Raw genomic sequence first — 25,435 nt, 5'->3', positions numbered from 1 at the left:
GTAATTATATTTTTGAAAACTTGCTAATTTAGTAGCTCTTACTACTTTTATTTATAGGTAAAAAAACAAAATATAATTTTGGAATTAGAATTATTAGACCAGTAGTCATTTTTCGCATTATTTAATGCCTCTCTTGTTGTACATTAAATTTGTTTGTTTTGTGGCTTTATATCTCCAGCCCACAGATAGAAAAATATCTATTTCTATTAAAACTCACTTAATGAGACTACTTCTCAAATAATGCAATTAATCCTTTAAAATAACAACCTAAAAGGTCCAGTAGAGAATGGATGGAGTCTCATAAATGTTCACCTCCAAAATCATCTTTTTTTCTTTCTTTTTTATACTTCTTCCATTATGTTTTCTTCCTTCTTAGTTAGACACTGTCCCTTTCTCTCCCCCCCTCCCCTTTAAGTTAGAGAAATGGAAGGCAGGAGAGGAGGGTTTTTTCCCAGGAACAGCTCAGCAGTACACACTGGACATATCTTCCCCATCACTTCACTCAGATGAGTAAGAATTTCCAGCATCACTTTTATGATTCCTTTTTTTAAAAAAAAATTGAAGCATTGTGTTTCAGGTGTACAGCAGAGTGATTCAGTTATATGCATGTATATTTTTCAGATTGTTTTCCATTATAACCTGTTACAAGATATTACGCGTAGTTCCCTGTGCTATGCGATAAATCCTTGTTGCTTATCTGCTTTATGTACAATAGTTTATATTTGTTAATCCCAAACTCCTAACTGACCCCTCCTTCCCTCCCTTTTCCCTTTGATACTTGGAAGTTTTTTGTTTTCTGAGGAACCTCCATAGTCGTTTGCGTAGTTGCTGCACCGATTTACATCCCCACCCACAGTGCAGGAGGGTTCCCTTCTCTCCACTCTCTCCTGCATTTCTTATCTGTGGACTTTTTGGTGATGGCCATTCTAACCAAAGTGATACCTCATCATGGCATTTCTCATTATTCTTGAGATTAGATAAGTATTGATTTTTTTTTCCAGAGTATTTACAATATAAGGATTAAAAAGCTTGGTCCTTGCTCTGCTTTATTATATATGGATAACAATAATACATTTTGAGTTGAACTAAACTGACTTCAGATAGTTCTAGGTTACTGCAGAGTATAAATATATTTACATGGCTTTAAATAAAATTGGAATACTGAGGGTTTTTTTTTTTTCCAGCTTGTGAAATCACCATTTTCTTTTACCCACATAAGAACTTTGTTGCTAAAGAAAGAAGGTGTGCGACATTATTCCCATTTCACACATGAGCAGACAGCAACCCGGCAGTATCAGAGGGAACCCTAGACTCCAGGGCGCCCTCCCAGCATCCACTGCTTGTGCCAGGGCAAAGGAAGCGCCCGCAGGGGGCTCTCGGGGGTCGCGTGTGGTTCCTCCCCCGGCTCCTGGGCACCTCTGCGTTCCCTGTTCCTGCCCTCGCCCGCGCCTCCCGCCTTCCCTAGGGGCACCACAGTTCGCTCAGAATGCCCTTCCTCCTGGTCGTGGCTCGGCCGCCTCACACTGAAGGGAAAGAGGGAGGGAATTTTGCAGAAGGGCAGGAATGATTTTTACATGTCGGAATATGTGGAAACGACTACGTATTTCAAATAAGGTGTCAGAAATACTGATCCATAGCTGTGCTGAACAAAAACCAAATTTTTTTACAGTGTGTTGTGATTTTACCGATGCTTCATTTCCCAAATGGTTACCCTTAAGGAAAGTGCTGAATGAAGCTTTAAAAACCGTAACTGGTTTTTTGTTTCAAGTAATTTCTTTTCGGCCGTGCGGGGTCTTCACTGCTGCGCAGGCTGTTCTGTGGTTGCGATGGAGGCAACTCGCCAGGTGCATTGCTCGGGCTTCTCCTGTTGCAGAGCGTGGGGGGCTCTAGGGTGCCTGGGCTCCGGAGCACAGGCTCCATAGCGGTGGTGCACGGGCCTAGTTGCTCCGCAGCGTGTGGCATCTTCCCGGGCCGGGATCAAACCCGGGCCGGGATCAAACCCACGTCTCCTGCATTGGCAGGCGGATTCTTTACCCCTGAACCACCAGGGAAGCCCCATAAGTGGTGGTTTAAGCTGGCACTTAGAAGTAGTTTCTTTTTATATGTAAAATTCAGAATATGCTTAAAGAGGCTTTTTATATTGATTGTTTAAAGTAACAATAAAAATTCTAATACATTAAAAAAAAAAAAGTTGCCTCATTAAAAACAAATGACCTTAGTTTTAGCTCGGTAAAGAGCTACTTTATGTAAATTTTAAAAAAAAGTGTCAGGTACAGATTATTTTTGCATACTTTGAAATTTAAGTCTTTTTATTCATTTGATCAGTCTAAATCATTCTATAACAATATTTAAATGAGACTATGTGGCACAAATAATATTTGGAAGTACATCTGTTTTCACAAATATTTCCCTAGTTCTTAATAATTATGTAATCCATGCTAAGTGGTATGAGAATATTTCACTTATTTCTTAAGAAATTTTTGACTGTGCCAGGTGTTAGTTGCAGCATGCAGGATTTAGTTCCCTGACCAGGGATCAAACCTGGGCCTGCTGCCTGGGGACTGAGGCAGCATTGAACCACCAGGGAAGTCCCAAGGGTATTTTACTTTAAAATGTAGGAGGATATCTAATAATATTAAATATAATCTATAACCGTGCCATTATTTATTAAAGTTAACATTAATTACCTCAGACACTATTAGGAACATTTGACTTTCCTTCCTGAAAACAGTTTTACGAAGTTTGATACTCCCATCATTTAGTCAGTTGACCACCTTCCTTCACTCAAAGTTGCCATGTAAGTAGATCTTTAAACTTTGAATGTTTCATTTTTGTCTAAAAAAATGTACATAAGCAGGTCCTGTGTTCACTTAACGCTTCTGAAGCGACACTGGGGACTCGCCCCTCTAAGACGAGTCCAAAGCGGTGCCATTTCACGCATCCTCTGGGATCCCGTGAAACCGTTAACTTTCTGTAAGATGCTTCTGAAGTGTTCAGAAGATGCTGAGTGATCTTCAGTTGCGGACTGAAGACATCGCATCGCCTCTTAAGGATTCTGTTGGTGGGGGAGGCTTTCTCCCCTCCCACCGCCCCCCAAGTCAGTCGCTAGTGACACTTTGGCATCAAATCCGCCTCCTCGTTTTGTAAAAAAGCTTCGACAGCCAGTGTGTGTTGATGTATTAGACCCACTTTGGGGTGCTGCAGCGTGTCCTTGGCTCGATGGAAACAGGATGTGTCTGGGAGGCGGATGCAGCGTAATTGGTCTCAGAGGGATGGGGACGGGGTCAGAGCCGCAGTGCCCGGAGCCCGGGTCTGTGTTCCTCTGTCGAGTTGTGTCCACCACCCAAGGCCAGGCTGCACACAGCGCGCGCTTGCTTCACCTGGACACGGCTGAGCTCGATGCTTGATCACCCGACAGCGGTGACCGCCAGCACGCTCCTTTTAATCTCTTTGGTACCAACCTGTATGCTTGTGTACTTCTTTAGAAATATGTATCGGACTGTATTAGCATTGTCTCTTATTTTATTGAAAATACTCATTTATTTCCATATGACTTATGACTTCATAATCCCTTAGAAATGTCAGAGAATTCATTTTTACTTTATATGACTTTTCTCATTGAAATGTGTGTGTTGCTTTTTAAATTTCCCTTAATCATCTGAATTAGTTTTTTCTTCTGATTTCGTAGACTCCTACAAATTCAGACTTTTATTTTTTACCTTATCTTTAGCTTGCTCTATAAAACACAAAGTACATGTTTTTATAAATGTGTAAAGTAATGCAGATTCAACAGTTTTCTTGAGATAATGTAAACTATGAAATGTCTTTACTTGAAATGTTTTACTTATTCCTGTTTATTTTTATTAATCTAATATCCACTGATTTGGGAATTACTTCTACAAAGTAATAAATGGGAAGCTAATTCCCTCCATTCAAACACAGAATTTCTTTGAGCAAGTGATTGCCTGACAATATTATGAGAAATTAAAGCCTGACATGTAGGAATATATATAAAATTTTAAAAAGTGATTATATGAACAGATGTCTTCATTGACCATACTTAATAATGTAGTACTTAGAATCATCTCAAAAGATTGGATAGTCATTCATGATTTTTAAAGTAATTGCTTGCAGAGGTTTGCAGGAAGAGAAATGTTTTTTAAAAAAATGTAAGACTAACACTGAGAGAGGTCACTAAGATGATTATTCCTTTTGATTATGTAATGTCTGTCCGATAGAAAACTTAGAGGCTTTTTTTTTTTTAATGCATCATGTCACTGTAAATTCCTAACCTGGTATAAAAAAATGGTTCCATGTGAAAACTCAAGTACATTTTCTCTGGAGGTAGTCGCCCTCACTTTAATGAATGAGGTCACTCTAGTCAGAATATGAATCTGAACAGTTTTGTGTCATGTAAGGCCCTTGTCTTGATGTTGGGCAGAGCCCTAGAGAAGATTTTTTGGTCTGTTTTTAGATTGGAGCTGGCTGTGAACTGTGAGGGCGACCCCGTCCCTTGAGGAACCAGATGAACCAGCGTCAGAGCATCTTCTGAGAGTCAGGCCACCTGTTGTCGTTGTTGCTCAGTCTCTGATTCATGTCCGACTCTTTGTGACCCCATGGACTGCAGCACGCCAGGCTTCCTGGTCTTCCACCATCTCCCGGAGCTTGCTCAAGCTCATGTCCATGGAGTCGGTGATGCTGTCCTACCTACCTGCCTTTGCCTGTTAGAAGGTCACCCACCTTTGGGCACAGGGGCCATGCGGGAACCTGCAGACCAGGTTAGGGTTTCCCTGGGGCAGGAGAGCAGTCGTTTTAAAAGCCAGGTGTCTGAAACTGGGATGCTTCAGTTCCAATCTGGGCTGGGCCCCTTGCCGCCTGTGACCGTGGGATGTCGCCCCCTGCACGCCACCCCACAGAGAGCTTCTGAGTTGGATCCAGTTGTGAGAAGGGGCAGAGCTAAATCAGCAGCAGCTTTCAGGAAATGGCCCTCTCTCTGCTCTGGCACCGGAAGCCACTTCAAAGCCCCAGAGTTACCTTGCGGCACATGCAGATGCCTTTTATCTGAACACGTTCAGGAGATGGGGTTCCAGTTGGCCCCTGGAAACTTACAAATAACTGCCAATTCCTAGGAGCATCTCCATCTCAGCAGTGTGGCCTCCAGACTGTCCACCAGCTGCAGAAAGTGCGCCCAGAGTACTGAGTGAGTCAGCCTGTCACGTTTAGCTATTTAACAATTAAAGGCTGGAGGCTGTCAAGCAAAGGGAAGAGTTTTTTCTCATCCTCTAATTAATGACTGCTTAACCCCAACTGCCGTCTCTTAATGTCATTCCTCTATTCTGCTGCGTGGGCGACTGTTTTATCCTCGTCTCCATCATGTCAGAAGCATACACAACTCTACCATGTCACAGAGATTCTGTCCTTTCATACACATTAAAAGAAGGGCGAGAGATGACCTTACTTGCAAAACTTAAACTTGTTACTTGGTGTGACAAGAGACTATGCATGGATCCATGTGAATTTTGCATTTTTTAAAAATCAAATTATTAGTTAAAGGCATAAAACTTGGCCCATGGCCGTTTGAAATATAAAAGTAGTAAGTTATTTGTTGTGTTCTGCCCTTCATTTCCTTTGCCAAAAGACTATTGAAACTGGCTCCCCGCACCCCAGCCCCCCGCTGGGTTAATACGTCTACTGAAATGTATCTTTAGAACAACCAATAGTTATCAAATATCAGTTATCTCTCAAACTAAGAATCTGGGCCTGGGTAAATCTCCCATAACATGTTTACAGTCCACCTTTTTTCAGAAAGGATTTGAGCTGACTTACAATAGAAGACACAGGTTAGAGGTTATTAACACAGAAAAGAAGTTCAGAACCAAGGAGAGAAGGGCAGGTAAACACACCTTCGCTCTCGGCCAGCCGAGCGGCTGCGCAGGTCTGCGTGGTTTCGAAGGAAACAGAAGCAGATCATGTTTTTGAGGGAAGTGTACCTTCTCTCTCCCTCAGAGAAGATGGAGTTTTCTCCTCCTGAATTATGATGGGAATATCACCTGTAAGGGTCTGTGAGTAATATACCCAGCATTGGCTTATCCCAGGTTACTAGGATGAATGGGGCTTCCCTGGTGGCTCAGCAGTTAAGAAGCTGCCTGCCAGTGCAAGAGACACAGGTTCCATCCCTGGGTTGGGAAGATCCCCTGGAGGAGGAAATGGCCACCCGCTCCAGTATTCTTGCCTGGGAAATCCCATGGACAGAGAAGCCTGGGGGCTACAGTCCATGGGGGCCACAGAGTCAGACACAACTGAGTTGACTGAACAGCAGCATAAGGATGAACTATATTTCTTACTGAGTCTTCCCTAAATTCCCATGCTGTTAGCATGTTTGACAGGAGCTATGTATCATACCTCTCAATACTCTTCGGATTCACATTTTTGAATATTCAAACCTTTGAATATTCACTCCACCACTGTGTATCCCTTGACAAGGACCTGCGGCGATAGGTTCTGTTCTGCTGATTTAAACGGCAAGGCAGGCTGAAAACTTTGATCAAAGCTGAAGCGTCTCACCACTCTGCTCAAAAAGAGTGGTGATTTCAATATTGTAATAGTTTTTGCCATACATTGACAAGAATCAGCCATGGGTTTACATGTGTAAACTATTACAATATTGTAAAGTAATTAGCCCCCAAGTAAAATAAATAAATTTATAAAAAAAAAAAAAATAAATAAAATAAAATCAAATTAAAAGAGAAAAAAAAAAAAAAAAAAAAAAAAAAGAGTGGTGATTTCCTGCTGGAAATCAGACCAGCCCCCAAGCACCTGCATGAAGTCCCTGAGATGTTAGTGCCTCTCCTCTGGGTGACCACTTCTCATCCCCCAGTATCCACCGCTTTCTCTCAGAACCCAGAAACTCATCTCTTAAGTGGAACTCAGTTCAGTTCAGTCGCTCAGTCGGGTCCGACTCTTTGTGACCCCATGCATCGCAGCATGCCAGGCCTCCCTGTCCATCACCAACTCCCGGAGTTTACCCAAACTCATGTCCATTGAGTCGGTGATGCCATCCAGCCATCTCATCCTCTGTCGTCCCCTTCTCCTCCTGCCCCCAATCCTACCCAGCATCAGGGTCTTTTCCAGTGAGTCAACTCTTCTCATGAGGTGGCCAAAGTGTTGGAATTTCAGCTTCAACATCAGTCCTAATGAACACCCAGGACCGATCTCCTTTAGGATGGACTGGTTGGACCTCCTTGCAGTCCAAGGGACTCTCAAGAATCTTCTCCAACACCACAGTTCAAAAGCATCAATTCTTCGGCGCTCAGCTTTCTTTATAGTCCAACTCTCACATCCATACACGACTACTGGAAAAACCATAGCCTTGACTAGACGGACCTTTGTTGGCAAAGTAATATCTCTGCTTTTTAATATGCTGTCTAGGTTGGTCATAACCTTCCTTCCAAGGAGTAAGAGTCTTTTTAATTTCATGGCTGCAATCACTATCTGCAGTGATTTTGTAGCCCAAAAAAATAAAGTCTGACACTGTTTCCACTGTTTCCCCATCTATTTGCCATGAAGTGATGGGACCAGATGCCATGATCTTTTTCTGAATGTTGAGCTTTAAGCCAACTTTTTCACTCTCCTCTTTCACTTTCATCAAGAGGCTCTTTAGTTCTTCACTTTCCGCCATAAGGGTGGTGTCATCTGCATATCTGAGGTTATTGATATTTCTCCCTGCAGTCTTGATTCCAGCTTGTGCTTCTTCCAACCCAGTGTTTCTCATGATGTGCTCTGCATATAAGTTAAATAAGCATGGTGACAATACCCAGTGGCACCCCTTTCTAGTGATCATGATTTGAAATTAAACAGTGAGCGTCTGTAATCTTGGCTGTTTCTCCTCATGGCAGAAGCAGGTGAGAGCCAAGCATTCACGATAGTTAATTGGAAAGTAAACCCTATTCCGAATTATTAGGCAGGAAAAGTAAGGTTTCTTGACCGGCCTGAAGGGTGTGGCATTTTATTCAGTCAAAAAATGGCTATTGCATCTGCTTGGATCTTGGTTAAACAGAAGGAATGTGGGCGCCACAGTTATCCTTTCTGCTCCTTTTAGCATTTTTAGCTCTAAACAGAATTTCTGACTGCTAGGTGACCTGTCGGGAAACAGTGTCTTTTCATATATAAGTATCAGTACAAATACTTTTCCTCCTGTCTTCTATTTTGTGGATAACTGAATGTATTTGTTTTTATTTTAATGGGTAAAATGCCAACAACTTCTTTCTGATTCACATCACTATAACCCAAAGACTTGTGTATGGCCATACCCCATCAGGATGTTGAATGCTGTCCCCTGCGCCACTGCAGAGAACAGACCATGAAATCCTCGGACCCTCACAGTAGGTCTGCCGTTATCATCGGCATTGTTGAACTTCCAGATGTGAAGCTGACTCATGAAGCTTCATTCTGATAGAATCAGATCACCTGAGAGTTAGCACTGGAAGAATCCGTACAGGTCATCTACTCCAGCCCCTGTCCTGAATCAGTGAAGAAACAAACGTCTCCAGACAGTGCCTTGAGCCAGCGGCTTCCACCGGCTCCTCCCTTTCTGTCCCCTGGGGGCCTCCTTACACACACCTTTCCAGCCGACTCTTCTCACTGGCGGTGGGCTTCTCCGCTGCTAACACACTCAGCCCACCGATTTTAGCGTTAGTTTCTTTTTCCTCCAGATGAAAAAATCTTCTTGGTGGAAGTTGAAAACTCTGTAATTTGATAATTTAAATTATCAAACTGTAATTTGATCATTTAACTATGTGTCACTATGGCGAGAAAGAGTAATGCAAATTTTCAGAGTTCTGAGTAGTTTATGAAGACATACTTCAATGCTAGGGCTTCCCTGGTGGCTCAGACGGTAAAGAATCCACCTGCAGTGCAGGAGACCTGCGTTTGATCCCTGGGTTGGGAAGGTCCCCTGGAGAAGGGGATGGTAACCCACTCCAGTATTCTTGCCTGGAGAATCCCATGGACAGAGGAGCCTGGCAGGCTACAGTCCATGGGGTCACAAAGATTTGGACAGGACTGAGCAACTCAGCACAGCACAGCACTTAAATGCTAAGGAATCTAGTCCTTCCTCTTGATTTGGCTTGTCCAGTGAAAGCCCAGATTGTGAAGACGTGTGGTTCCATAAATCACAGCAATTAGAATTAAGAATGAAATGCCCTATTCTTTACTCATTGGCTCTAGGATCAGATGGAAGGATATTTTCTTAATTTATCAAAATATACTTTTTTTCTGTGATGTAAATAAGTAAACCTCAGTCCTCTCATCTATAAAATGAGGACATAAGTGCAGCTTGATACAGTTGAGAATTAGAGCACTATTTGTTACTTACCTTGCTTATAATTTATTATTCTTAGTTTGAAGGAGTGCTTTTACTATAATAAAAAACATTTCTCTGTGTAAATTCAGATATACAATAAGCTGGTTATTAAAATTTAAACTTACAATGAAGGTTGTTGTAGTAAATTCTAGATCAAACAATGTGTAGAGATCTACAGTTATTAATAACTCGGAGACTTGGAGTTTAAAACTTCCCGTCTCCTGTGACAGAAGTCCGTCCTCTGATCAGACTTCTCTGAAAAAGAATGAGGTCACCAGAAAGCCACCAGATTGTGGAGAACACTCTTGGCTTGACCCGAACACTCACAGTGAATATGCCTCTTAGAGCCTTCAACTAACTAAAGTCACTGACAGCGGTCACACGTTTCCAGCCAAATATTTAGCAGCACACGTGCATTCCTGGTGAGCCCCGAGCTGCGCAAAGCGTGTTCCTGCTCCTCACCGCCCGGGGTGGTTCCTGAAGCAGGTTGTGTTTTCTTCTCTGCAGCTGCGACAGCTGGTGAACATATGCATCAACCCAGACCCGGAGAAGCGGCCGGACATCACCTACGTGTACGACGTGGCCAAGCAGATGCACGCCTGCACCGCCAGCGCCTGAGCACCGCCGGTGGAGCGCGCAGCCGCCGCGCGCTCGGGTATGCCTGAGCAAAACGCACCTCCCCTTCCGGGTGTTAAGAGTCCTACTTCAGAGCTAACGTGCTTTGAATCCTTAACCAGTTTTCATCTAAGCTTCATTTTGTACCAATTTAAGTCACCTTCTCGCAAACCCCAATGACTTTGGAATAGTCAGATTGCATGTTAGGAGAGCAGACGGAACACAGTGGTTCTTAATGGCTAAAGAATTTTTAGAATGATTTCGCGTTTTTGTGCTGATCAGTCGTGTTCAGATAGACTCTCAGTGCCGAACACCGGCGACCTGGCTTGACCCCGTCAGGACAGACACACAAGCCCGAGGACAGTATCTGAACATGTGACTTGTGTGCTTCCCGGTCATGCATGGACATCTGAGATGAACACAACTGTGAACTTTTGTGACTATTTTATTTTTAGAAGTTTGAAGTATGTGTTTTAGTTCTTAGCATTGTAGCTTTCAAATAAAATTCTTAAAGCTAAATATACACATGAACTATATTTTCCTTCATGAACTATTTGAGAAATTTAAAATCCTTAGCTTATACATTCAAAATGCAACTATTAAATGTGAAAAGATTTGGGGACAAAATGTGAGTCAGACACTGAAGAGTTTTTTGCTTTATTTTAGTATCTTTGATATTCTCCTTGCATTAAAATGGTATAAATGAATACATTTAAAAAGTGGTTAAGGATTTGTTTGGCTGGTGTGATAGTAATTTTCAAAGATGCACATTGCCCAAGGCTTTTTTGTGTGTTCTTGCTGTTGTTTGTACATTTGAAGACTATTATTTGAATAATCCTGCAGTACTATATTTCAGTTCCTTTATGAAGTTAAATGCTCTACTCATGATTGTGCACTATAGTATATAAGCATATGTTTTTACTCATAGATTTTATTGAAATTCTGATTGGTCCCCTTCTGAAAGTTTTTTTTATATTCTTCAAGTTACTTTCCTATTTATATTGTACATGAGTTTTTATCCACTAATGCTTCAGATGTTCTGACAACATTATAGCCTTAAAAGAATATTTGGCATGCCAACACTTTTCCTGGGAGGAAAACATTTTTCTGACTTGTTGAGATTTGGGCCCCGCGTGTATATGCCTTGTCTTGTTAGAAAGGAAGAGGGGTGTGTGTTGTCCTGTTCCTGTGAACGTTGACGCTGTTTCAGTCCATCCGACAAGGTTGCAGTTGTAGAATAGTTTAAAGAAATGAGAACTGGCCACTACCGCAGCCAGAATTTTTATGAGCTAAACATTTCTGTTGAGAAGGTTCTAGCCAAGTACTGTATTCATGCCTGAAGCTGCCCGAGGTGGTGTAGTTTATGGGAGCGGGCAGAGTTCAGTCCGTGCCGTCGTGGAGATGTTTGCCCTGGATGCCTGCATGTTGGCGGTGACCCGCTGCCACGAGGCCACATGGCCATCACCACCTAAGGACCCCGTGCCGCCATGGAACCTGCCCAGTAACCCTGCCAACAGGAAGCCCTCATGCTCAGAGAGCGCCTTCCCTCAGCCCATACAACTGCTGGTTTTGTTTTTTCCATAGAAGTATTTTTCTTACCATCATTTGACTGCTTTCATTTGTAAACATTTAAAATGTACAAAGTGTAGACATCTTGTTTTTCTAAATTTAATCAGTTACGGTATCAGTTGTGAATTAGGGTGATTTATCCCAATACAGGCAGGGGAGAGCTGGTGGCTCTGCATCCCAGACTGCAGTGGACGCCCCGGGCACCCCCACGCGTGTCTCCAGAGTAGAATCGTCTCTGTTGACCTTAGTGTCATGTTCATTTTAACGTAATATGACTGATGGAGATGAGATGTCCTCTACTTGGAACAAATATGCTCCTTTTTCTTGCAATCTTTAAAAATACATCCATCTAAAAGCCATTAGCTGGACCCCCTCACAGGACTTCTAAGCAGAGTTTTAAACTTTTAAGTGAACCTATCTGCTAGAAGGAAATTGGGAAGGATTTAATGATCAGGGGAATCCATTATTGTCTTCTACATGTGGAAACTTTCTGTCTTGGATATTTTATCTTTTGTTTTTTAATCTCAGTGTTCATATTTTTCTGGAAGAAACCACTGTGCACAAAACAAATTTTAATTCTGAATGGGATCATTTCAAAGAATTATGAAGATGATTAGAAGTTTTAATTTTTTATAATCACCTATAAAATGTTCTCTTTGTATTTCTGTTTATAGGTAAACTTTGTATTGATTAAATAAAACATTTGACTTGTTATGAGGAACAGTAAAATGAAAGGTACATTTGATTTCTAACCCTTATTTAGACTTTGGTACCAGTTCTCCAGGGCACAAGGTGGGGTGACCTTGGTTCGTGTGCCGAGGCCTAGGAATGGTGGGCGAAGGGTATCCCTGTGTACATAAAGTGCTCAGCAGCATGCACTGGTTGTGAGTTCAGTGAGATATGACAGCCACTTCATGACTGCTTACCATCCTACATAGTATCCATTACAAAACACCGTTCTTGTATCCATATACACTTCAGGTGTTGCTGTTAACATTTGCATATTTATTTTAACCAAAATGTTATTCATATTAAATGTTTTTTCTTTAAAATGAATGTATTATGTTTATATCCCACCAATGAATAATTATCTTATGCCTCATATTTCAATAGTACTGTAATATGGACTTTTGTGAAATACTTTTATTTTGTTATGCTTCAAATACACATACTAAAAAGACTCTGTTGCTAGCTTTGAAAATTGTATAATAGCCTAATATAAATAAAAATAGAAAACTAAAAATAAGCATAATAAGTTTTTCACGTATCTGATTTCCCCTCCACCCCCACTAAATTCTACCACCGTTTATTTCACTCAACAGTCAACCTACAGAAACAGTTCTTAATTTGTTTCCATGAATTATTTCTTTATCCTTTTGGAGATAGCTAAATATTGAAGCAGTCAGGGGGTGACCATGGAGGGCTGACAGACCCTAAGAGGGAAGTCTTTAAATATGCATTAAACTAAGGCACAGCTTCACGGGTCCCTCTTCTCTTTGATAAGTCATTTGCTGTCTTTGAATAAGAAAAATTTCTTAAAACTATAAAGTATCTAAAACTCAGGCAACAGATTCTATTCCTGTCACTGTAATATACCCCTACTGATAGTACAGATGATTTGAATGTTCTTTTCACATAATAAGTGACCGTTGCTGCCATGCCTGGAAACTCTGAGGCTGAAAGATCTTAATGGGATACAGTCTGCTGGGCTGGTGGTAGAGTGATCCTTACACATCAGGATCACATTCCAAACGGGCGAAGAAGAGCTTGCTTTATAACCTAGGACCTTTAGTGAGGAACCTGCAGTCCCACTGTGTGTGTGCATGATCATAAGTCACAGGAAATTTTAGGTTCAAGATAGTGTGGGACTAGTTGACGTTTTATTTCAAAGTATGTTAACTAGGAAAGCCAGCACCAGCCATAGATGTTTAAATGTGTCATGAGTTGGTGTAGGTATCTTTACCAAACTGATGCAGTAACTTTCAAGTCAAAATGATGACATACATAGGGACAAAGATTACTATCACAAAACCTTACCAGAAAATACTCACGGGGTGGACTTCCCCAGTGGTCCAGTGGTTAGGCACCTGCCCGCCAATGCAGGGGACACAGGTTCTTTACCTGATCCAGGAAGACTCCCACCCCTCAGGACAACTAAGCCTGTGCTCCACAGCTAACCAACCCAAGTGCTGCGACTGCTGAAGTCCGTGCTCCCAGAGCCTGCGCTCCCCAACACGAGAAGCACCACGGAGACGCTCACGGGCAACCCCCCTCGCCGCAACAAGAGAAAACCCACACAGCAGCAGTGACCCAGCACAGCCAAAAATGAATCAATACAGTTACGTAAGGAAAAAGTCACGGGGCCTTCCCTGGTGGTCCACTGGTTAAGACTCCATGCTCCCAGTGCGGGGAGCCCAGGGTCAGAGATCCCGGGTCAGAGAATCCGATCCCATGTGACACAACTACACACCCTACACGTGGCAACAAAGACCTGGCGCAGTGAGACTTTCAAAAATATCCACGGAGTTGCTGCATTATTGATTTCTAATTACACGTGAATTCCTGGTACAGTTAATGGTGAATTAAATTCCTGAGATTATTTTTCAGAGAAAGATGTGAACGTTTGTAAAATTTATTTTTAATTGAGAGGTTTATCTGAGCTTCTTTTCGGTCTTCTTACACACCCATTTCACTGTTCACCTGAGTCTCTAAATCTACGTTTAATCCTTAAGAGAAAAAGAAAAAAGAACGTGAAAGTTCACATTTGTAACCAAGGGTTTTTAAGTAAATTATTTTCACTGCGGGTATTACAATGTCTAGAAAGTAATTTCTTTTTTATTCTTTCCAGAAGCATAATCCTGTTCATTATTTCTCTAATCCTCACTTTCTCAAGTATAAAGTAGGGGTATAAATTCCTACTTCTACAAGAGAGTTAAATTGCAGTGCGTTTAATGAGGGGCTGAGCGCAGTGCCTGGTACCAAGTGATTCCTGCTAAAAGGAGCTGTTGTTATGCCATATACATCTTTTCTAGCTCCAGTTTTCATCTGCTTTTTGCCAGTTCTCTCTCTCCTAGGCCTATGGGGCTGGTTTTTCAAGGGTATCAAGTTCTCTCTCACCTTCGGGCCAGTGCAACTTAAAAGCTCTTCCCTCTCACCAGAAAGAAACCCAGTAATCGTCCATGTTAGTCACTCAGTCGTGTCTGGTGTCTGACTCTGCGACCCCACAGACTGTAGCCCACCAGGCTTCTCTGTCCATGGGATTCTCCAGACAAGAATACCGGAGTAAGTTGCCATTCCCTTATCCAGGGAATCTTTGTGACCCAGGGATCAAACCCAAGTCTCCTGCATTATAGGCAGATTCTACCATCTGAGCCCCCAGGGAAGCCCAAACTTCCTGTTTCCACCTGGAGATGCTCATGTGGCATCCTACACTCACCTTTGGTGCTGACCCCACTGCAGCCAAATGGTTACTTGTGTGACTCTTGTTTACTTGCAGTCTCCTGCTGGACCCTGAGCTCCAGGAGGACGGATGTTCCTGTGTTGTTCAGTGTGGAGTTGTGCCCTCCAGGAGAGCCCCCCGCCATGGTGTATAGTGAAGTGAAAGTTGCTCAGTCGTGTCCGACTCTTTGCAACCCATGGACTTGTATAGTCCATGGAATTCTCCAGGCCGGAATACTGAAGTGGGCAGCCTTTCCCTTCTCCAGGGGACCTTCCCAACCCAGGGATTGAAACCAGGTCTCCCGCACTGCAGTTGGATTCTTTACTGTCCGAGCCACCAGGGAAGCCCAAAAATACTGGGGTGGGTAGCCTACCCCTTCTCCAGGAGATCTTGACCCAGGAATCAAACCAGGGTCTCCTGCGTTGCAGGTGGATTCTTTACCAGCTGAGGTACCAGGAAAGCCCTATGAATTAATGCTGCCGCTAAGTCGCTTCAGTCGTGTCCACCTCTCTGTGACCCCATAGACGGCAGCCCACCAGGCTCCGCCGTCCCTGGGATTTGCCAGGCAAGAACACTGGAGTTGGTTGCCATTTCCTTCTCCAATGCATGAAAGGGAAAAGTGAGAGTGAAGTCGCTCAGTCGTGTCCGACTCTTAGCGACCCCATGGACTACAGCCTAACAGGCTCCTCCGTCCATGGGATTTTCCAGGCAAGAGTACTGGAGTGGGGTGCCATTGCCTTCTCTGTGGATAAATAGTCGATGGCAAAAGAGATCAGTCAATACATGTGAAAAATGACATCAGGTGTCGGAGAAGATGCAGAAAATGTACCCTTCTTCTGATTGTTGTTGGCAGTGTGAATTGGGATCATTTTTAAAAAGTAATCTAGATAGATGGCAGAGTAGAAGGACCTTGAGCTCACCTCTTCATTCCAAGATCACACCTAACTGCTGAACAAATATGGATTAAAAAGATTGGAACCTACCAAGAAAGATATTCTATAATCAAAGACATAAAGAAGGAACCGCAAGCCATCCCACTGGCTTGATTGCAGGAGCTTCACAGGGCAGAGGAAATAGACTCCACTCTTAAAGGGGTACTGGGAGCCGGGGCAGAGCAGTGGCTTCATAGGCATCTGTTCCAGACACACCTGCTGGTGTTGGAGGGTCTCCTAGGGAGGCAGGGGGAAGCTGTGGCTCTCCCTGGGGGTCCCAAAAGCTGGGCGGATATGTAAGGGAGGGTTTATCTACTCAAACTCATACTGGAGGCAGACATTTTGCCTGAGTCCAGAGCAGCAAGATCTGGTCCCACCCAACAGCCAGGGGCCAGGCTCTGAAACAGCCTCACCCATGAGGGTCAGACCCCAGAAACAGGAAACCTTGTTGAGTTTGTGGTTAGCAGATGCAAACTCCATAACAGAATGGAAAGAGGAAGGTCCACCTGTAAAGCACAGGGAAGTGTATTCAATGCTCTGTGATAAACCATAGTGGAAAAGAAAATGAAAAGAATGGATAGACAAACAGATGTGTAACTGCATCACTGTGCTACACAGCAAAAGTAACACAGCATTGTAAATGAGCTGTATGTCAGTTAAATCAATAAAAAAAAAAAAATCCCCAGAAACGAAAACAAAAACACAGTGACCCAAGACCTATGGGACGCAGCAAACGCTGTTCTAAGAAGTTTTTCAGTGATACAAGCTAAGCAGAAAAATCTCAAACAACACAACCTTACACCCAGTGTAACTAGAGAAAAATTTACAAACAAAACCCAAAGTTAGTAGAAGGAAAGAAAGAATAATGATCAGAGCAGAAATAAAGAGAGTCTTAGAACAACAAAGGAAAGATCAATGAAACTAAAACCAGGTTCTTTGAAAAGATAAACAATATTTGTAATCCTTGGCCAGACTTACAGGGAAAAAAGGGAGGGGGCCCAAATGAAACGCTAAAAACAAACACGACTGACACCATGAAAGTACAAAGGAGCCTAAGAGACCACTACGGGCAGCTATGTGCCAATAAAATGGACAATCTAGAGGAAACTAATGAACTTTTACAGTGGTACAATCTCCTAAAACTGAACCAGGAAGAACTGGAATATATGAATCAGCCAACTAGAATTTCTGAAATTGAATCTGTAATTTAAAAAGTTTCAACAAATGAAAATCCAGGACGATATGGCTTCACAGGGAATTTCTACCATACATTTGGAGAACAGCTAACCCCTATCCTTCTGCAAATCTTTCAAAAAATTGCAGAGGAAGGATCACTTCAATTCTGGGAGGCCACCAGGACCCTGATACCAAAACTCAAAGGGATCACATATAAAGCAGAAAATTATAGACCCATATCACTGATGAATGTAGATGTCAAAATCATTAACCCAGTATTAGCAACAGACTCCAGCAACATACTAGAAGGATCATACACCATAATCAAGTGGGATTTATTAAGTAGGATTTATCTCAGGGATGCAAGTTTTCAATATGCACAAATCAGTGTGATACACGCATTAACAAACTGAAGAATAAAAACCATATGATCTCAGTAGATGAAAGCTTTTGACAAAATTCAACACCTATTTATAATGAAACCTTTTTCACTCCTCTTTCACCCTTTCATCAAGAGGTTCTTAAACTCGACATGGGCTTAAAACTCAACATTCAAAAAATGAAGATCATGGCATCCAGTCCCATCACTTCAAGGTAAATAGATGGGGGAAAAAAGTGGAAACAGTGATATATTTTACTTTATTGGGCCCCCAAATCACTGCAGATGGTGACTGCAGCTGTGAAGTTAAAAGATGCTTGTTCCTTGGAAGAAAAGCTGTGACAAACCTAGACAACATATTAAAAGGCAGAGACGTCACTTTGCCAAGAAAGGCCATATAGTCAAAGCTACAGTTTTTCCAGTAGTCATGTAGGTATGTGAGAGTTGGATCATAAGGAAGGCTCAGCACCAATGAACTGATGCTTTCAAATTGTAGTGCTAGAGAAGACTCTTGAGAGTCCCTTGGACAGCAAGGAGGTCAAACCAGTTAATCCTATAGGAAATGAATCCTGAATGTCCACTGGAAAGACTGATGCTGAAGGTCCAATACTTTGGCCACTTGATCAAAGAGCTGACTCACTTGAAAAGACCCTGATGCTGGGAAAGATTGAGGCAGGAGGAGAAGGGACGACAGAGGATGAGGTTGTTGAACGGCACCACCAACTCAATGTACACGAGTTTGAGCAAACTCAGGGTCATGGTGAGTGACAGAGGAGCCTGGCGTGCTGCGGTCCACAGGGTCACAGAGTCAGACACAACTGAGAGACGGAAAGACAACATGATAAGAACTCCCTAGAAAGTGGGCATGGAGGGAACATACCTCAACATAATAAAGGCCATAAATGAAAACCTACAGCTAACCTGATACTCAATGGTGAAAAGCTGAAAGCATTTCCTCTAGGATCAGGAACAAGACAAGGATGTCAACTCTTGTCACCTTTATTTAACATAGTCCTAGCCATGGAAATCAGAGGAAAAAACCAAAATGAATCAAAATTGGAAAAGGAGTAAAACTATCCAGGTTTGCAGAGGATGTGATACTATACATAAAAGTCCTGAGGATGCCACCAGAAGACTGCAGAAGCTCATCAATGAATCTGGTAAATTTGCAGGATACAAAACCAACACACAGAAATCTTGCACTTTTCAACACAAACAATGCAAGATGAAAAAGAGAAATTAAAGAAACAATCCTATTTACCATCACAACTAAAAGAAAAAATGCCATATACAAGCCCACAGTTACCATCATATTCTGAAAGAGTTTTCTCTGGGATGCTGAACAGGATCATGAATGTGCCCCTTCTCACCCTTTCATATAACGTAGGTTTAGAAGTCCTCACCACAGTAACAGAAGAGAAAAAAATCCAAATTGGAAAGGAAGGAGCAAAACTGTCATTGCTTGCAGATGACATGTTATGATGCACTGAAATGTCTAAAGAAGTGAACAAGAAAGTGTTAGAACTCATCTATGAATTCAGTAAGGGCTTCCCTGGTGCCTCAGGGGTAAAGAATCCGTCTGCCAACACAGGAGATGTGGGTTCGATCCTTGGGTCAGAAGATCCCCTGGAGAAGGAAATAACTACCCACCCCAGTATTCTTACCTAGAAAATTCCATGGACAGAGGAGCCTGGCAGGCTACAGTCCATGGGGTCACAAAGAGTCAGACATGAGTTAGTGACTAAACAACAACATGAATTCAGTAAACTAGGAGGACACAAAATTACTGCTGAGAAATCTGCTGCATTTCCATACACTAATAATGAAAGAGCCGAAGGAGAAACTCAGGAAATGATCCCACTTACCATCACATCAAATAGAAGAATGTATTTTAGGAATAAATCTACTTGAGGAGGTAGAAGTCCTCTACTCTGAAAACTACAAGATGCTGATGAAAGAAATCAAAGCCAACACACAGATGGAAAGAATGACTTATTCTTGGATGTAAAGAATCAACATTAAAAAAGAAAAAATCAACGTTGTTGCAATGCCCACAATACTCAGAGCATTCCACAGATTCAATGCAATCCCTATCAAATGACCAGTGGCATTTTTCACAAAACTAGAATACAAAAAATTTAAATTTGTATGGAAACATAAAAGACCCTGAATAACCAAAACAATCTTGGGAAAGAAGAATGGAGCTGGAGAAATCATGCTCCCTGTCTTCAGACTAGACTACCAGCATACAGTATTCAAAACCATGATGGTGTGATCACTCACCTAGAGCCAGACAGCCTGGAGTGTGAAATCAAGTGGGCCTTAGGAAGCATCACTGTGAACAAAGCTAGAGAAGGTGATGGAATTCCAGCTGAACTATTTCAAATCCTAAAAGATGATCCTGTAAAGTGCTGGATTCAATATGCCAGCAAATTTGGAAAACTCAGCAGTGGCCACAGGACTGGAAAAAGATCAGTTTTCATTCCAATCTCAAAGAAGGGCAATGCCAAAGAATGCTCAGACTACCGCACAATTGTGCTCATTTCACTTGGTAGAAAGGCAGTGCTCAAAATCCTTCAAGCTAAGCTTCAACAGTACGTGAACCGAGAACTTCCAGATGTTCAAGCTGGATTTAGAATGGCAGAGGAACCAGAGATCAAATTGCCAACATCTACTGGATCACAGAAAAAGCAGGGGAATTCCAGAGAAACTTCTGCTTCATTGACTACATGAACGCCTTTGTGTAGATCACAACGAACTGTGGAATATTCTTAAAGAGATGGGAATACCAGACCACCTTACCTGCCTCCTGAGAAACCTGTATTTAGGCCAAGAAGCAACAGTTAGAACTGGACATGGAACCATGGACTGGTTCAAAATTGGGAAAGGAGTATGTCAATCCTCTATATTTTCACCCTGCTTATTTAACTTATATGCAGAGTGAATCATGAGAAATGCCAGGCTAGATGAAGCACAAGCTGGAATCAAGATTGCTGGGAGAAATATCAATAACCTTAGATACGCAGATGACACCATCTTAATGGCAGAAAGCGAAGAGGAACTAAAGAGACTCTTGATGAAAGTGAAAGAGGAGCGTGAAAGTTAAAGAAACTGAAAGTGTAAGTCATTGAGTCGTGTCCGACTCTCTGCGACCTCACGGAATGGTCCATGGGATTCTCCAGGCAAGAATACTGGAGTGGGTTGCCAGTCCCTTCTCCAGGGGATCTTCCTGGCCCAGGGATTGTACCCATTTCTCCCACATTGTGGGCAGATTCTTCACTGTCTGAGCCACCAGGGAAGCCCTAGCATACGATTTATCTAGCATGTGATTCAGCAATTCCACTTCCAAGCCTATATCCAGAGAAATACATGGTTTGAAATAATAAATGCCCCTCAATGTTCATTGGAGAACTCAATAGCCAGGACATGGAAGCAACCTAAATGTCCATCACCAGAGAAATGGGTAAAAATAGGGCACATATATACAATGGAATATTACTCAGCCATTAAAAAGAATGAAGTGATGCCATTTACAGCAGCATGGATAGACCTAGAGATTGTCATACTGAGTGAAATAATTTAGACAGAGAAAAATATCATATGAGATTGCTTATTTTTGGAATCTAAAACAGTTGTTTACATGAACTTATTTACAAAACAGCATAGGCTCAAACAAAATGCAAAATGAACTTGTGGTTACTGGGGGCAGTGGGTGGCAAAGAGGAATAGATGAGGAGTTTGGGACAGACATGTACACATGGCTATATTTACAGTAAAGAAGGACCTACTGTGTAGCACAGGAATCTCTGCTCAATATTTGGTAATAACCTAAATGGGAAAGAATTTGAAAAAAATAGATACATGTATATGTATAATTGAATTACTCTGCTGTATACCTATACTAACACATTGTTACTCAACTACACTCAAAAATAAAACATTTTAAAATTTAAATTAAAAATTGAATAATTTTTAGGAAGGAACAAGGTCTTATTGTATGCCAGATGGAACTATATTCTATATTCTGTAATTAACCATAATGAAAAAAAAATGAATGCATAGATAATAGATCATAATGGTCAGAGCTGAAATAAATTGAGCCTTTAAAAAACACACAAAGAATATAGGAGTGAAACTGAAAGCTCATTCTTTGGAAGATAAAAATTGATAAACCTTAGCCAGACTCATCACAAAACAAAAAGGGAGGGGCCCCAAATCAATAAAGGTAGAAACGTAAAGGAAGAACGTAACAACCGACATCACAGAAATGCGAAGGGCCCTCATACTACTGGCAATTATTTGCCAATAAAATGGACAACCTAGGGGAAATGGACCGTGTGTTACAAAGGCACAACTTCCCAAGACTGAATCAGGAAGAACTAGAAAATATGAGCCGACCAATTGCTATTCCTGAAACTGGAATCAGGAATTTAAAGGCGCCCCACGAACACAAGTCCAGGACCAGATGACCTCACAGGGGAATTCTACCAAATATTTAGAGAAGAGTTAATGCCTATCCTTCTGCAACTTTTCCAAAAAACTGCAGAGGATGGAACATTTCTGAACTCGTTCTATGAGGCCACCATCACTCTGGTACCAAAAATCAGACAGAGACCACACACGAAAAAGAAAATTTTAGGCCCATATCACTGATGAACACAGATGCCAAAACCCTCAATACAACACTAGCAAACCAAATCAACAATGCATTAAAAGGATTATACACCATGATCAAGTATGCTTTATTCCACCGATGCAAGGATTTTTCAATATTGGTAAATCAATGTGATACCCCATATTAACCAGCTGAATAAAAATCATATGATCTTTTCAACAGAGGCAGGAAAAGCTTTAGATACAATTTGACATCCATGTATGATTAAAAAAAAAAGTCTCCAGAAAGCACTGGGACTTCTCTTGTTGGTCCAGTGGTTGAGCGGTTTCCCACGTAGCGCTAGTGGTAAAGAACCTGCCTGACAGTGCAGAGATGCAAGAGGCATGGGTTCGATCCCTGGTTGGGAAGATTCCCCTGGACAAGGGCGTGACAACCCACTCCAGGGTTCTTGCCAGGACACACATCAGGGAATTCCCTGAAAATGCATTTGGTTGAGAATCTGCCAGCCAATGCAGGGGACACAGGTTTGATCCCTGATCTGGAAAGATCCCATATACAGCAGAGCAGCTAAGCCCGTGCGTCACAACTGCTGAGCCTGCACTCGAGAGCGTGTGAGCCCCAACCGCTGAGGCTGCGTGCAGCAAGTACTGAAGCCCGTGCACTGCACGACTGAGCCCACAGGCCTAGAGCTGGAGCTCTGACATGAGAGAAGCCCCTGAAGTGAGAAGCCTGCACACTGCAACCAAGAGTAGCACCGCTCACGGCAACTAGAGAAAGCCTGCATAGCAACGAATATCCAGCACAGCCAAAAATACAGTATTTAAAAAAAATCTCCAGAGAGTGAGGACATAGAAGGAACATACCTTAGGGTAATAAAGGCCATATATGACAAACCCACAGCTAACACCATACTCGGCAGTGAAAAACTGAAGGCGTTTCTTGAAGATTGTGAACACGACGAGGATACCCACATTTGCCACTTTGAGTCAACGTATTTGGGAAGTCTTAGCAATAGCAATCAGAGCAGCAATCAGGAAAGAAAATCAAATCTGGAAAAGAAGTAAAACTGTCACCTTTTGCAGATAACATGGTACTACACATAGGAAATTCTAACGATGCTACCAGAAAGCTGCGGGGACTCCTCAATGAATTTGGTAATGTTTCAGGATACTAAATTCATATAGAGCGATCTGTTGTATCTCGATACACTAACAACAAAAGAGCTGAAATAAAAACTTAGGAAACAATCCCATTTACCACTGCATTAAAAAGATGAAAAATTCCTAGGACTAAACCTACCTAAGGAAGCCGTGGGGGAGGCTGCACCCATGCCAGCCTGGCGGTAGGCCAAGGGGTTAAGATGCTGCCCAGGGTGCGAGCATGTAAAACCATGAATGGACCAGGCTTGGGTCCTCACCCATGGGCACAAGTGTCCTGCCTTGTCTCCTTCAGCACGACCCATCGCCTCCACAGCAAATCTCTGAGTAACGAGGAAAACTTGAAACTGCTCGGGAAGTGCATCAACAATTACACTTTCAAGTAAGTGAAGTGAAGTGGAAGTCGTGCAGCGTGTCTGACTCTGTGCGACCCCATGGAAGAGTCCGAGGAATTCTCCAGGCCAGAATCCTGGAGTGAATAGCCATTCCCTTCTCCAGGGGATCTTCCCAACCCAGGGATCCAGCCCAGGTCTCCTGACTTCGTGTATTCCTGCAAAGTTGTATTCTTTACCTGCTAAGCCACCAGGAAGACCTTTCAAGTAAAGGTGGAACAATTAAAACAGATGATCTCATCATATATTTCCTTTAAGCCAGAAAGACATGAGACAGAAAATAGTAACAAATACACTGGCTTATATCTATCCACTTTAGACTTCCTTTGTATGTCTTAAAATATGAAAATGATTCTGTGTATTATTTTCCTTCATTTTATTTTATTTAAAGAGTTACCAAGATGTAGGCTAATGTTTAGTAAGTAGCTTTGACTGAAAGCCCACATTCCTAAGAAAATTATCATTCAATTAAAGAAGATTACGTAAGTCCCTAGCTTGAGCCTTCTCTGACACCGTTACTCTATGAGTATAAAACGTGCTCATAGCATGTTTTCTTCTATTCACCCCAACTGTCACACTACAATACTTGCTAGAGGACCTGTCTACATAATTCCATCTTTCTTTGATAAATTATCACCAGCACAACAGGTGAGAGAGAATTTCCCCGAGCTTTGCCAGTGCAAAGTGTTACTCATGGAAACTAAACTCAGTGATAACCTTCTGCTTAATTACCTATAAAGTTGTGGTGACAGCACATGGAGAAATTGGTCCTGTTACAGGAATGGTCATGAATTTGACTGACCTCCAAGAGTATATGGAAGAGGCAATTATGAAGCCCCTTGACCATTAAGTATCTGGGTCTGGACGTGCCATGTTTTGCAGACATTGCAAGCACAACAGAAAATGTAGACATTTATACCTGGGAAAACCTTCAGAAATTTCTTCCTGTGGGAGTTCTTTATAAAGTAAAAGTGTATGAAACCAGCAACAATATTGTAGTCTACAAAGGAAAATAGCTCTTAAGAGATTAATACTATAGAAGGACTTAATTTCTATCCATATTTGAAGATCTTTATCCCCTTGAATAATTAAGAAGTCATCACATAATTGTTGCACCTCCACACTGTGTTCTGAAATCACTGTGAGTAAGACCCGTTCTAAACTCAAATCTGTTCTGTTCTGAAATCACTGTGAGTAAGACCCGTTCTAAACTCAAATCTGTTTTAAAACCAAATCTGTAATGTATTCTGAGTACCATTTAAAAAGTCATCTATAAATTAAAATCACTTTAGCAAAATGTTTTGGTGTAGAATCATTTGAAAGCAAAAGAAATCTGTTTTTGTTTTTCCATTATCTCATTTTTAGTATTCGTTTTTTTCTTGGTATAATGTAAATGGCAAAAATGTTTATAAGACTTGCAGTAGGTGAATTTTATAAAAAATAAAATATCGGTGACCACAAAGTCTGGGAACGTAGACAGCGTAGTATCTGTTGGTAGACTGGGCTCCCTTGATCACATCTTGGATATGCTAAAGGTACAAGCTTATTCAGGGAAAATGAGACACACAAATCATAGGAGACAATGCGCTGTAAATGGAGGTACAAGGACCAGTGGGAGTGCTGTTTTAGTGGACATTTTTCATTGCAAATTTGCTTATTGAACTATGAACTGCTGGTGAGGAATGCTGAACATATCATGGAAGATCAGTAAAATGCTTATGTATATTTGTCTATATTTTCATACTTTATGGCTACCTGAACAATTTAAACTCAGAAGGCTGAAGAATAATCACCTGTATT

The 25,435-nt window shown here is 41.9% G+C and overlaps 1 protein-coding gene and 1 pseudogene across 4 annotated transcripts in view; both read left to right on the top strand.

The window, feature by feature from the left end:
• NEK7 (NIMA related kinase 7) overlaps nucleotides 1–12,788 on the top strand; it is a 139,284-nt gene extending 126,496 nt beyond the window's left edge. For all 4 annotated transcript variants that reach the window (XM_081492667.1, XM_081492669.1, XM_081492666.1 and 1 more), the window contains one exon: nucleotides 9,869–12,788. In XM_081492667.1, coding sequence (XP_081348793.1) covers nucleotides 9,869–9,979 — 111 coding nt within the window. In that variant the 3' untranslated portion in view covers nucleotides 9,980–12,788. The remainder of the gene's footprint in view (nucleotides 1–9,868) is intronic.
• Nucleotides 12,789–23,476: 10,688 nt separating this feature from the next.
• On the top strand, nucleotides 23,477–24,651 carry LOC145506970 (6-pyruvoyl tetrahydrobiopterin synthase-like; annotated as a pseudogene).
• The last annotated feature ends 784 nt before the right edge of the window (nucleotides 24,652–25,435 follow it).

Source organism: Giraffa tippelskirchi, chromosome 5 (assembly GCF_054371585.1).
Source record: "Giraffa tippelskirchi isolate mGirTip1 chromosome 5, T2T-mGirTip1v1.2.pri, whole genome shotgun sequence".
NCBI lineage: Eukaryota > Metazoa > Chordata > Mammalia > Artiodactyla > Giraffidae > Giraffa > Giraffa tippelskirchi.
This window is presented reverse-complemented; position numbering and strand designations above follow the sequence as displayed.